This window comes from Perognathus longimembris, chromosome 21 (genome assembly GCF_023159225.1).
Source record: "Perognathus longimembris pacificus isolate PPM17 chromosome 21, ASM2315922v1, whole genome shotgun sequence".
Lineage (NCBI taxonomy): Eukaryota > Metazoa > Chordata > Mammalia > Rodentia > Heteromyidae > Perognathus > Perognathus longimembris.
In genome coordinates this window covers 24,127,349-24,141,631 of record NC_063181.1, presented here as the reverse complement: position 1 = coordinate 24,141,631, position 14,283 = coordinate 24,127,349, and the positions used below count along the sequence as shown (strand labels likewise).

At 40.1% G+C, this 14,283-nt stretch overlaps 1 protein-coding gene across 7 annotated transcripts in view; it reads right to left on the bottom strand.

The window, feature by feature from the left end:
• Positions 1-528: 528 nt before the first annotated feature.
• Stox2 (storkhead box 2) overlaps positions 529-14,283 on the bottom strand; it is a 203,673-nt gene continuing 189,918 nt past the window's right edge. For 4 of the 7 annotated variants that reach the window (XM_048330404.1, XM_048330406.1, XM_048330410.1 and 1 more), the window contains 2 exons: positions 11,792-14,057; positions 529-6,949 (listed from right to left, as the gene is read on the bottom strand). In XM_048330404.1, coding sequence (XP_048186361.1) covers positions 6,754-6,949; positions 11,792-14,057 — 2,462 coding nt within the window. In that variant the 3' untranslated portion in view covers positions 529-6,753. Of the gene's footprint in view, positions 6,950-11,576; positions 11,629-11,787; positions 14,124-14,283 lie in introns of those variants that run through there. The other 3 variants (XM_048330408.1, XM_048330411.1, XM_048330409.1) reach the window with 3 other exon arrangements.

Sequence of the window (14,283 nt, the reverse complement as noted above, 5' to 3'; positions counted from 1 at the left end):
GGAATAAGTGACAAGGAAAGATGTATACATGTTCAATATATACTCTTTGCAAGGTATTTTCAATCCATAGTTTGCTGGAAGGATTAAGGACCTGTGAGTAGAGAAGGCTGACTGTATAATAAGATTCTGAAGCTGATTAAACATGGAGGTGTTCCAGACTTAGGCAAGTGTTTCACCAGAATTTGTGAGCCATCTCAGTGCTTGCCTGTAAACACACACTAGGGATAAAAGTTGTGATATTACTATTTTGCCAAACTTACCACACTACTTTATGATTTCACACAGAAAAATCCAATTATATGCCTCTCAAACTCTGGTTCCATTTCAAGTACAGTTTAAAAAATGTGACTCAACATTCCTGGTATTTCCATGGTTAGGTTTGACCTGAAATTTCCATTTTTAATGGTGCTAACTCCAAAGCTCAAATAATAAAGAACGCGCAACAGAGATTTATTATGGAATCACATGAATTAAGGAAATTAACTGATCACATGTGAAAGTCTCAAGTACCAAAAAAAAATCCACTTAGACATATAACCAAATGTTATTTAATATCTTAAAAAGTAACACAATCCAAAATGGATATTCACACAACACTACATAAACAACATGAACACAATATTACCATATGGAGGGACTTTCAAATATAGACTTACAAAAATCCCTGTCCTTTTTTTTTCTTTTAAGTTATTATACTAAGCATGACAAGTAATCTTCATTTACAATATGGTACACTGACACGATAAAAACCATGTTACAAATGTGCTGTTATAAATCAGTAACATTAGGGAAGACATTTCATGAACTGTAATTATTTCATATGAAATACTATACAATATAAACAGAACATCCATCTTGGATGACCTTTACAGCAACCAGAGACCAAGTAATTTATTTATTTTTTTCAGTGCAAACACATTTTATTCAAGGCAGTCTTGGCTGCAAAACTCCTTTCTAACATACAGTAAACCCCACTTGCACTTCTTAATTCATGTACCCTAATGCAATAGTCACATTCAGTCACTCAGAGAAAGATACCTGCAGAATTATGATCCTTTTAAACTTGACATTTAAATTTAATTCTCTTCCAAAAAAGTATCTATGTCACTGCTCTAAGGACTTTGATTTGCAGTTATTGATACTTACATGAAAGTGACCCTAGGGCAGCTTTCTTCCTAACCAGCACTGCAGTATTCTGCCCTGGCAATGTGGAAACTGTTGTGTAGGGAATCTAATTGGGTGATGGGAAGGAGGCAGGGAGAGTGGCCCTCTGAGGAAAGGAAGGGGTGGGGCTGCTGAGTGCATACTAGATGATTAACTTCCTGTAAGTGCAAAGGACTGGTATGGAAGGAGAGCTCAGCTGTGGTACCTCTTTTTAGTGGGAGCCAGGGAACAGGGTACCAAACTCAGCCTTTGGACTGGGAGGTAGGCAGCTGCACAAAGGGCTAGCCAAACATCTACCTTCCATTGCTACCCTTCCAGGGCCATGGCTGTCTCACTCGGAACTGTTCCATTGTTGGCATGGTGTATGTGTGTTCCCATGTGAAGCCAGCAATTAAAGCCCTGTAACAGATCACAGTTGTAAGGAGGTTTAATGCCCCATTGAGCTTTGTAGAATTCTGAATCTTGCAAATAGTCAAGTGTAAGTCATAGAACCACTGTAAAACACAGGATAATGTGTTAGAGGAGCAGTCACTGGGGAATCTCTCTCTGGGATACTGCTGCAAAAAAAAAAAAAAGGCAAAGATTAGCTCATTTGGGAAGATGCTAATGCCTGCATGAATATTTTATTTAACAATAAAATATTTTATATGTGTTATGGAATGTCTTCTAAATAAAGGTCTTGTGAGAAGAGATTGAATGTATCCTTAATACTCTAAAGCCTTCTGTGAAAGGGACAGGGTGGCAGCTTATCCTTTTATTTTACTTGGCAAAGCTTAGACAGATCATAATCTCTTTCCTTGCCCATTATTTTACTAATGCAAAAAAAAAAAAAACCCTGTCTCCCATTGTTTTAATTTTCCCCCATGTTCTAGATTCCCAAACCCTAGATGTATGCAGAAGAGTCTTTCATGAACGCAAGATACCAATGACTTTAACAATGGGAAAGGTGGTACAGGGGGATGGGAAGGGGTGAGAACCACTTGTGTCTGGCTCACTGTGGTTGGACAGAACCTACTGCTGGTTAGATGGAGGACTGACCTGGGAGAACTGACCAGATCTATGTGGAGGATCTCACAGTTCCTAGCTGGATCAGCTCCCTTGGAAGTGTAGATCTCATCAGGTAGGGATCAACTGAGTGGATGGAATTTCTATTGTGCAATGGAGCATTGGTGAAGACTTCAAAAGTTTTGTTTCAGCACCTTCCACTGCCTAGATCGGTTATGTTCTAAAGATGGGAATGTTTTATCATGGGAATTAGAGAAACCCAATATAAAACTGTAAACAAGGGTGAATGTCTGGATTGGCCTTGGACTGCAAAAGCATTGAGGTGAGTTGGCTCATCTTTCACTTTGTAATTCAATTCTCGTAAGGTGTGCTGAGGTGTGAGCTTCCAAAATACTCTGAACTTTTTGAATGAGAATGGATAAAAGTGTAAAGTGTTATTTGTTTGACTGGATTAACACACATCAGAAAAATAGCATTGTATTTAGTGATTGCTAATGATGGTCTATCAAAGAGATAGAAAACAGGTCATTGGTAGCTGCCATTGTTTTGGGGTAATCTAAAGTTGCTCCTTTTGTGTACTCACTTCAAGTATGGGGATTACAAATCTGACCTGCTGTGCTAATGGTTTGTGAATCTAGTGTTTTGAAAGCATTATTAGTTGTCATTGGCTTTTAAATCCAGATCTACCCATGTTATAAATGGTGAGGCTTTTCCAAAAGTGACCCCTATTGTATTATGAGAACTATGCCTATCATTTATGTTAAAAACTTTAGTTTCAAGTACACTTTGTGGTAACAAGTGGTTTATCCTGGTAGAACTTTACAACGCTGTGTCGACCTAAAAGAGGACCCATGCTTCCTTTTCCATCCAACTGGTTTCTTCTCTTGATAGTGACTGCAACAGAATTTAAATTGGCATTTTTGAAATGCTGACTGGGTTATATTAAAGACAGTTGAGAACAACTGGTGTTCAGATCATTGTTACTCCAGATTAACTTTGAATTTATGCTTCCTGAACTTGAGGTCCCCACATCAGAGAAGCAGGAATTTGTTATTTTTATCCAGCTAGTCAGTCCCCTCTCAGCTCTATTTATTTTTTCTATTGGATACACCCCCTTTTCATATGCTCATTAAGGTCCCCTGAGATGTGCAAAATATATCAAATGGAATCCAAATTATTCAACAGAAGTTGTGAAATGTACAGCACAGCTCTTTTCATGAAAGTGAAGGCTGGGCTGCACAGGGTGGTATGCGAGAAAGGCCAAGAGGCCCAAAGTGCTTCACAATTGGCAGTCCAGATTTCTTGTGTGTCTTCTGTTACTGAAATACTAGCAATCCAATCAGATTTCTATAGGAGCAAATAGTTGGCCAAATTATATTTACCAACTGGCTCTTTGCCAGAGGCAACTTTGAGCAGGAATGGAGATGGGGGAAGACCAAGAATTCTTAAACTTCTGTTCATTTGTGACAAAATCAAGTGCACTTTCTCGGGGAAGAGAAAAGAAGACAGAATTACAGCTGAAAGCCAAAGATGGCCATGGAAGAAACCATAGAGGTGAAAAACTCATGAGTCCACATGAGCAGTCACTGACACACAGGTGCACACATGCACGAACACACATGCACACATGCGCGCACACACACACACACACACAGAATGCCATGGCCTAAGTTGAAGTTTGAAACGTTGCTCTTCTGAACAATACCCTTTGAACACACTGCTGCCATCTCATCAAATTCATGGAGGTAGTTATATGTAAAAATAAAAATTACCATAAAGTAATATGCTGTATCATAATAATACATGTGTGCAAAATGCTGACAGATGTGTTGACGCCTCACAGAGATTCAACCTGACTCAGTTTTGTAAACCCACTGTGGAGAAACTCTTAGGACTAGATAAGCAATCGTGTAATACAAAGCTAGGGTTCCACTGGAGAAGCAAGGAGATGGCCTCATAGTTGGGGGTCCTGAGTATCCCTATGGTGAGACTCTCTTGCACATGTGTATCTCCACATGTCACATCTGTGAATGAGTTGCCTCCTGCCACCAACTCCTCCATTGAAGAAGGCAGACTGGATTCAGATGAGAGCATTTCTACATGGAACATGTGTTTACATGGTAGAGCATCTTTAAAGCCTATCAGTTCTATGCTAATGGCTGCTGCTGGTCCACGGAAATTTTGCTTTGTTTGTGTTTTTTTAAGCCATGTATTCCACAACACCAGCAAATTAGCATACACATTTCATTTGAATAATATCTTCTGTAAACCTATTTCTTTGTGAAACATCAATAAATTCATATTTTAAAGCTTCTCTTAAAGGTAATGATATCCTTTCCTGCTCATACAGCATTGATTGTTTCCATGGAGACTTTCAGAGGTCAACCAGAGGCTGATGTATCATTTTAATGTTTACATTATTTATAAATGGAGTATGGTAAGATTTTGAGAGAAGGTTTTTGGGGGAAAAATGAATTTTAGACAGAAAAAATATTAGCAACTGTATGGTATACAGTTCCCCAAGGAAACAGAGCATGTAGTCTATTAGGTACATGATCATTCCTTTTCAATATACTTGAAGCAATGAGATAACCAATTCATTTCTGGGCAATCGAGGCGCACCTTGGAGGAAATAAGGCATGCAAATGAAAAACAATTGGTTTAAATCTTTAGATGATGTGGTAGTTAACCAAAAAAGAAAATGTGCTTAAGTTTCACTGTGATGATTACACAAAAGGAAATTTCCAATTTTGAGGAGTTTAGTTGGACCCAATGCAGTTTCCAAATAGTTGATAAAGCATGAGAGGGTATTCACATGTTTCAAGAATTAATATGAACATATATATACATACATATATATGAACGTATCTCTTAAACAGATTGCAAGTAATTAAGCCTGATGTGGAAACAGAAGTGTCTTACAAATTTTATGCCAGTTATTAAAATCTTAGGTGAAAATATTTTAGAGTTTTAGATATATATGTATCTATACATATATTATTTATAGCATATGGCTCCAAATAGCACAAGCCACTAAACTAAATAAAAGTTTATGTCAGATCATTTACTAGCTATTGAAGTAATAACCCTTTTGCAAATAGTTTTCCATTACCTACAGATGTATTCCATTATTCTGGAAGGGGGTGAAGAGAATTTTGAAATGTCTCTTTCCTGTAAGACTGGAGTTCACTTAATTGTTTTGTAACCCCTTTGCAGCTGAGCCTTCTTCCAATTCAACATGACATTGTAAATGAACAAACCATTTTGAAATAACTTGGGCTAATGACTCCATCAAACACCTCCTGAAATTGGTTACAAAGTATCTGTAAACATTACTCTGGCATAGTTCATGAATGCATAATTGTTATTCTGGTAAATTTTAGGGGAGTACAAATCATTGTTATACCACACAAGCAGAATGAGCACATTCTGTTATTTCATGGGCACATGTATATTTCTAATCAAAAAGTACTTTAAAGTTTTCTCTATAGATATCTTCCCAGGAATAAAAGGCCTGAAGTTCAACTCTCCCTAAATTTGCTCTTTCCTATAACCACTAAAAATTATTTCCCTCAGCCTAATTTAGGCATTCTATTTAAAACTACATAAAATAGATTTATGTCCTTCCATTAGAAAGAATAACATCCTCAGGCCATACTCTTCATTTGTATCACAAAGAACATTTTGCTTTTAAACAAACTAATTATTGTATCTATTATAGTAAGATAGGATCATCATAAGTATCACAAGGAGGAAATTCTCCTTTCAATATTTGACTGATCGCTTTTAAAAGACAACAATGACCTCTTCCATCACTTAGTACTGTACCCCGCCAGATTGGGAATTCTCTCCCTTTTCCCACAGCAGATTCAAAGGCCTATATTCCTGTTTGTGATTATGGAAGGTTAAAAAAAATCAAGACAAGCATCTGATATACTAGAAAATAAAACGTAAAAACAAGCACTGCCAGTTTTTCCATCATGACCCCTTTGACACACTTCCATGGGCTCCTGTAAAAAGTGTCATGAAAACTCACAGTGAAGAATGACGGGTGCATAAAGAAGATTTCACACGCAAAGGGGCTGGTGTGTGTGGGGGTAGGGGGTGTCCCTCCGGTCAGTTTGGCATTAATTTCCCTCAAGGTTAACATCTTGAACTTGATATTCGTAGCGGCTTTATTTTTTTTTTAAGTGGTAAGGATCAGTCTGTGGCCCCATTTAACCACAGACTGGGAGCAACACGCACCTGTGGCATTTAAAACTGAAATTGGCAATTGCATGACATTGAAAATGCATATTCCACTTACAGTGTCTAGACTTCCCTATGTGTGCTCAGGCTACAATTAGTGAAGCAAAAGTATACATATCACCCCTACTGCTATTCAGTTGCTACAGAGCCATAAATGTGAAAAGAGCAATACTCTGAAATAAAGAATTTTTTTGCCCTAGCCTACTTAGCAGCACAGTTGAAGTGAACCCCGAACTGCACTGGAGATGCTTGTCTTTCCAAAGATGTAAACATCAGCCCCAGCGTCGTAAACTTTGCTGTATCGAATAAGACAGAAGATCTGAGGCAGAAGGACTATCACACACTAGTAACAGAAGCTTGCAAGCAGTTGGAAGGTTTCTGTAATTTCTCAGCTTCATTGGTTGGGGGATCTGCACTTGCACGGAAGTTGAAGGCTGGGCCAGCTCCACCATGGGCTGGGCTCAGAGCAGGATTCTGACGGCGGTTACTTTCAACGATGCTTGATGTGTTGGAAGCCAGGCTCTCCCGAGTACTAAAAGAGTAAAGAGGGTTGGTTTTGTTTTGCTTTGAACATAAATAATTATATGTTGAGCCCCGGAGGAAGAGCAAATGATGTAGTTAATGGACTTCCTCTGTTGGTTCACCATGTCATATCAATACACATCTCCACTGATTATTTGCATATGCTCTTCCAGCTGGGGCTCCAGGTTCTTAGACAAGACATGTTACAATCTTCAATGTACTGGGGAAAAAATAAAAGCTCTCAAACCCCCAAATGTACTTTGAAATGGCTTTCCTCCTTTTCTATCTTTAGGAAAACGATTTCAAAATATGATCTCTATCACACTACTTTCAAAATATCAAATGATTTTATTGCAACCTAGAAATTCATGGGTAAACCTGTTCTTGAATAAACTCGATTATGTTTACACCTTAATGATTGCATTTTTGTCTTTCATTATGAGATGTCTTCCTTTCCTCCTTTCTTTGTTGTTTTTTTTTACTTCAGTGGACTTTAGGCATACCACTTGTTAATTGGCTACCTTGATGTGAATCAAATTCTCATAAACACTTGTTTCAAATTTTCACACTTCAGTTAAAATACAATTATATTTTCAGAAAAAGGACTTTAGATACGTTTTTCTCCATTGATTTGTCAAGTTTACAATCATTCCTGTCTCCCTTTGATTAAAAAAAAAATTCTGAAATATTTGAATGTATTTTTTTTTGCCAGTCCTGGAGCTTGAACTCAAGGCCTGGGCACTGTTCCTGAGCCTCTCTGTGTTCAAGGCTAGTGCTCTACCACTTGAGCCACAGTGCCACTTCCAGCCTTTTCTGTTTATATGGTACTGAGGAATCAAACCCAGGGATTCATGCATGCTAGGCAAGCACTCTACCACTAAGCCACATTCCCAGCCCATCTTTGGCATTTTTAAATATGTAGTAGGGCAATAGCAGAAATAAAATGACTGAGCCTGAATGAAGGGGAAATAAATAATTCAAGTTTCATGATCAAAATCCTCAGAATGACACAGCTCACACAGATAGTGAAGAAATTATAGTCATTCTCAAAACATCTGCCCCATTGAATAGATGCAAAGTTTAGAAAATATTAGGAAAGTTACAGTCTCTGGGACTGACTGAAGCTAGCTAAAGGTAATCAACAGGGCAAAACTACTACAATGGAGACAAGTTGTCCTTCTCTTTTATCCCCACCCTAAATCATAGGACTCCTGTCTAAATCCTAGATGGTGGCAGTTCATTCCAACAGGTGATTTAATCCTGATCTCTTGGGGCCTGAGTTTTCTTCTGACCAAGAAGCCAGAAGTGAACTGTTTAAAAGGCAATGTATTCATTGACTGCCAGGACCACTGTACTTGAATGTAGAGCATAGTTGATTTTCTTGTTTATAATCAGGACAATTATGATCTTGAGTTACCTACTCTCAGGGTGAATATGAAGAAGAAACAAGTATCTGTGAAGAATTTGTACATTAAAAGCTATGAAATAACGTATTTCTGTTGTACATCTAGCGTACAATGAATTACATAGTTTCTGTAGTTTGGCATGATAATCTATACATCATCAATGATGTCTTTTCTATAGGAAAATGCATCTTAAAATCCAAAGGATCCATTTTAAAACTAGTTTGTTTATTAACTTACCTGCTGTCTGTAGCCAGTATAGCAATTATAGGAAACATAAATTGTAATATATCATTGAAGTTGGGAGATCATGCTATAGTAAATATGTCCTTGAACACTTTGAACCATAACAAATATATTAATACTAATAACTTATCCTGTATTCCACTTTCCACAAAGACCATCTTTCATTACTGTGGTAATAATGGGTACAACTTGTGACATTCATTTTGAGGACTATGGATATGCTGATGAAAAAGCTAATAGAGATGGATATTTGGACAGTAAACATGCTTCTCAATTGTACAATTATACAAATAAGATTTGGGGACTCTACGGGCAGGAGAATGAAGCAGGTAGATCCTCTACCCACCCTTAGGTATAGATATGTGTCTGGGCCCTGAGTTTCTGCAGCCCGTGGTCATTTCCACACTAGCACACGCATCCCTGACAGCCTTTAGCCTCTGTCATTTTCATATTATTGTTGCTCAACCAGTTTTTGGTCTCAAATTCGGAACAGCAATGTTTTTATATCAAGATTTTAATCCTTTGAAACAGATCTCAGAATGTAATTTTACTATGCTTCTCATTTTCACTCTTTCTCTTTCATATCTTTTAGTCCCCAAAAGAATTAAGGAATGTTAAAAAATGTGGCTGATAAGACTTGCAGGCCTGTGTAGAGGAAAAAATTACCTTTTTTTGTTTTTGGTCAAGTCTTGGTTGTTTAGTGAATTATTTTACTGCAAGATCTGAATAAATGGCCACATAAAACTCACATGTCTCTCACAGCAATGGAAAGGTTATCAGTATGATAATGTTATTTAGTTAAAATACTACTCACAGTAAATCTTTTAAGTCGAAATTCTCATCTGTACAATTCCCTGATGTTCTGGAAGGGCAATGTTGTCCATTTATTGGAGTGTATAGAAAACAAGTTAATCTAGCACCCAACCAAAGAGTGTAAAATACGAAAGGAGTAAAATTAGGGTTTTTCCAGGCCCCAAATTAATTCTTTACATATTAATTCTCTACAGATTCCTGTAAAGATAATCATTCCCCATGTTAGTAGACAGGTATGTTGTTACCTTCTACCATGACAAAGCACTTAAGTCTTAAAAGTTCATTATTTTAAAAAATGAAAATAAACTTACTTGTAGAAACAATAAATTCCAGTCATAAATCCTATATCCTGCCCTTCAGGATTTGAGGTAATACATTCTATGGAGATTCTGGTAGAACTATGACAGGAATATTTCTGTTTTACCCCTAAACAAACAAAACTTTCCATATGATGCATTAGTAATACTTTGAGTTAGAACCCATGGAACTACTCTCAATATCTCCTTTGCAACTATCTCTGGAGTCCTGGGCTCTCTAGCAGTGGAAGTCCAGGAGCTGAGAAGGTAATGTTAAGGGTCTGAAACTATTATCTGAAAGCATTAGGCAGTAGAGCTTATGTTAATGAGAAAAATGGGATTTAAAGATACAGGCAAACAAACTATTTGTTCCATAAGTGGAGGCTATCTTCTTCAATTACACCTATCTGGTATCTACTACTAGGATTTCAGAGGAATGAAAAAAAGAGAACAGAACAGAAAAATAAGTAGAAAGGACAGAAAAAAGTTGGGAAATAACTTAAAATTTGATTTGTGACTAAAAAAAATAGCAAAATCAATTACTGTATTCTTTTTTCATTTTATTTTTGGTAACAGTACTCATGTGGCTCAAACTCAGGGTCTTGTGCTCTGGCTCAGCTTTTTGGGCTCACAGATGGTGTGCTACTGCTTGAGCCACACACCTCCATCTGACTCTTTGCTGATGAACTGGAGCTATAGTCTGACCAAACTGTCTGCCACTGCTGGCTTTGAACTGTGATACTCAGATCTCAGCCTCCTGAATAGCTGAGATTATAGACATGAGCCATCAGTACCTGGCCAAAAACAATTTCTTAGGAAAAATCACTAATTAGATCAGTGGTTTTCAGACTGGGTAACATAGCTCTCTGAGGTCTCTTAAGGATCTTGAAGGGGAAGAAGTGACCTGAGACTCTAATCTCCCAGGTACTTTAACTAGAGTGCCAACTCTGAGGTTGGCTGGACATTAGAACTTCCACACCCGTGTTAACTTTCAAACAAGGCTCCCTGATTACTGTGATGCTGATAATTAAGAACTCGACCTGGAAGAAAAAAAAAAAAAAACGCCTCATGCGGGAGAAACAGATGAGTGATTCCCAATTCTGACTTTGGGATGTTTGGGATGTTTTGTCCCCCAAATTATCCAGAAATTAAATTTAGTTCTTAATGATTAAAATAAGCATATGAAACAGATTATCCTACTGGATACATGTTAAGATTTAAATCTTGGTGGACAAGGACTGTCACTCTCTCAGGAGTATTTCTGCATCTTAAAGAGTCACCAATCTGGAATAGAACTGAGAAGGAGATTGAGGGCTCAAGTTGTTCTTAAAGGAAAAGAAAGAATTTGAGAGGAAGAAAAAAATAGGAAATGTAGAGTCAAATGGCTTGTTTCTATAACCCTGAAACAAATTCCATGCTTTGCAGTTGGCCATCAGGCTGTATACTCTCCATTCTCAACTCTGCAGCATTATCAAATGTGCAGAACTAAAGAGGGTATGATGACAGTGCCTAAATGGGCTGTGTCAATTGTGCAGGAGGAGAAACAGAAATGGTGATATGACCTCACAGAGAAGAGGCTCCTAACTAGCTTCTATTTCTGTATAGAGACATGAGGGAGGAGAGTAAGGCGTTTGAGCAAGTAGGGCAGGCCACACCCAAAGTAGGAATAAAAATGGTAGCAACCTTCTCTGAAGAGATTTGAACATCTGCTATCACATTCGCAGAAGGCCTTTGTTTTTACACCCATCTGTTTACTCTCTACCCTTATTCTACTCAAAAAGTTGCTATTTTTGAAGAACTTAACCCTTCCTTCCTGTATATGTACTGGTGATCAGTTAGACTGGGCAGAGGCAAGTTTGAGGGACAGGCGCCAACCCACCAGTCCAGATTGGTGATCTCTACAGCTGCAGAAACATTTTTTTTTTCAATTCCTGAAAAAGAAGTCAGAAACAGGCTGTTAACAATACAACTCATGCAACTGTTAACCCTCTTTCACAGAACTTTGATTGTGAAGCCAGAAACTCTACAAGCTATGTGCATAAAGCCCCAGGCCCTGGTAGGTGTACGCCTGTGCAGAAAGACATCTCTCCCTACCGTGGGGAGTTGAATCCACTGTCTACGGTGATGCTGCTGCTGTCCATGCTGTCAAGCCGAGCGGAATGGGTGGCTCTCTGGTTGCTGCTACTGTCTGTTTCTTTTGGGGTGAGGAGGGTAAGGTTCTTCTCAAATTTCCTCTGCAAGTCTCGCTCCTTCTCTCTCTCCAGGAGCCACTGCATAGTGCCCACATCATCTCTATTTTTCTCCTCCTCTGGGTTTTTGTTGGCTCCTTCCTCAGAGTCGTCATCATCAGAGACATTGTAATAGTCAAAAGAGGCTTCCTGGTTCCCTCCAGACTCCTGCTGGCGCTGGGAAGCAGGCATGGCTTGTGCCGCCGACGTCCCAAGGGAAGGGTCCAGTTTGTCACATCGGCCTGGCAGTGTGTCAGCAGGTGTTTTGGGGTGAGATTTGAGGAGGGACAGACTGGATTTGTGATAGCTGTTTACAGACAAGGTACTGTGGAGAGGTTTGAACAGGGTATCTTTGCTGAATATCTCTTTCCTCTTGTCTAGGCTGCTGGGCTCAGTGCTATGATGTTGGATGAGGCGTCCATTGGCAATTCCTTCAGCTACTCCCCCTGAAGCGGCAGGGCCTCCACCAGGCCCTTTTGGTGACTCTTCCTTGTGCCCGGCAGGTTCCCTGGAGGAATGGGGGACTTGCCGCTCTGATGGAGACAGCTTTTTCACCCCTTCTGCCAGGGTTAGTGTGTCATGGTCCTCCTTATTCTTCCCCAAGGGTGAGGGTGCCGTGAGCACTGTCTCACTGGAGGTGTTACACTGGAAATAGTCATCGGCGGCTGTTTTTGTTGGACAAGAGTTGAGTTCACCATAGGAAGGCAAACTCTCTGGGGGTTTGCCTGGCTCCAAAAGGCTACATGCACTAGAAGGTTCTTTACTGCTACTGACTATTTCTGGAATGCACACCTCTTTATAGCTTGTGGATGAGATGTGAGCCCTCGGATGACCAACAGTCTGGGCAGGCCTTAAAGTACTGTCGTCGATGTAGGATTGGCTGGGAGTCTGGTCATCTTGGCTACACCCTTCGGCCAGGTCGTCAGGAGTCCCGAGAGAAGAAGCACCCAGGGGACCTTTGGAGTTATCCATGGATCTGGACCTCTCCTTGGCTTTGTTGGATCTCTCATTCCTGGACCTTCGGTCTTGGGTATGGCTGTGGCTTCGGTGCACTTTTGAGTGGGAGCTTCCCCTGGAAGGTTCAGGAAAAGGCATCTCAGTTCTCCTTTTGGCCAATTCACCAGACACATCCCATTCTGGTGTCATGGGGAAGTGGGATTCGATCACGTTTGTGTTGCTGTGCATAATGAAGTTGTCTCCTTTGTGTTCAATGATGAAACAGCCCTCCCTAGGGGCCCTGGTTAAGGGATCACAAAAGTCATACTCTCTTTCGCCAGGGATATCCAGATGGGAGCCATCGGAAGGGTCTCCTTTAGACACCCGTGTCTTACTATGGGAGCGAGACTTCCCGTGGGACTTCCGATGAGTCCTACTCTTTTTACTCCTCCCGCTGTGGTGGGCTGAGGATCCCGCTTTGCTCCTGTGAGCTTTCTCTTCTTCAAGTTTCTTCATTAGTGCAGTGTGTCTCATGACATTTTCCACGGTCAAGTCCGGGTTAATACGCCGAATGATTTCCATCTCTACTTCGCGAGGGATAGTGGTTGGCGTATCTTCATCACGCAGGGGCCATTCTTCAGGGGGGAACTGGGCAGAAAAATTGGCTAACTGTTTAGTCTTATCTTTCTTAAAACTTAGCCGGAATAACTTGAGCCCGAATTTTTTTGACTGCTTTTCATTATCTTTCGGTTTGGAGAGAGTTTCTGTCTTGTAAGAAAAATTGACAGTACTTTTGCTTTTTTCCGTGGGTGGCACCTGGCAGAGCGAAGGAGGGCAGTAGGGGTCTTTGCAGTCCTTGGTGGCTTTCCTCTGCAGCGTGGAGGCGTGCATGCTGTGCATGTCTTCCCGGCAGCAGTGGCAAGAGTCGCAGTGGTTTCTGGGCAATGTCCTTTCCCTGACACAGCCTGAGGCAGAGGGCGTTATGGTTCCAGGTTGTGGAGAAGTACACTGAGACCTGTCAGGTATCCTCTCATCCAAATGGTACCATTTACTGTTAGTTCTTATGAGGGATGGGGTTATGAAATAGGTCTGTGGGGTCACGATGAAGTAACCATCTGGAGTTGGGTAGATTTTCCTCTCCCGTACCAATGTGTTCAGGGTATGCCGAAGAATTTCTTGGCTTGGGGTGGGAACACCTAAAACAAACAAAGGAGATGCCATGAAAGCCAGGCAGGCATATGCTATTTCCAATTTACAAAATCCTATGAAGGGGGGCTGGGGATATGGCCTAGTGGCTAGAGTGCTTGCCTCGTATACATGAGGCCCTAGGTTCCATTCCCCAGCACCACATATACAGAAAATGGCCAGAAGTGGCGCTGTGGCTCAAGTGGCAGAGTGCTAGCCTTGAGCAAGAAGAAGCCA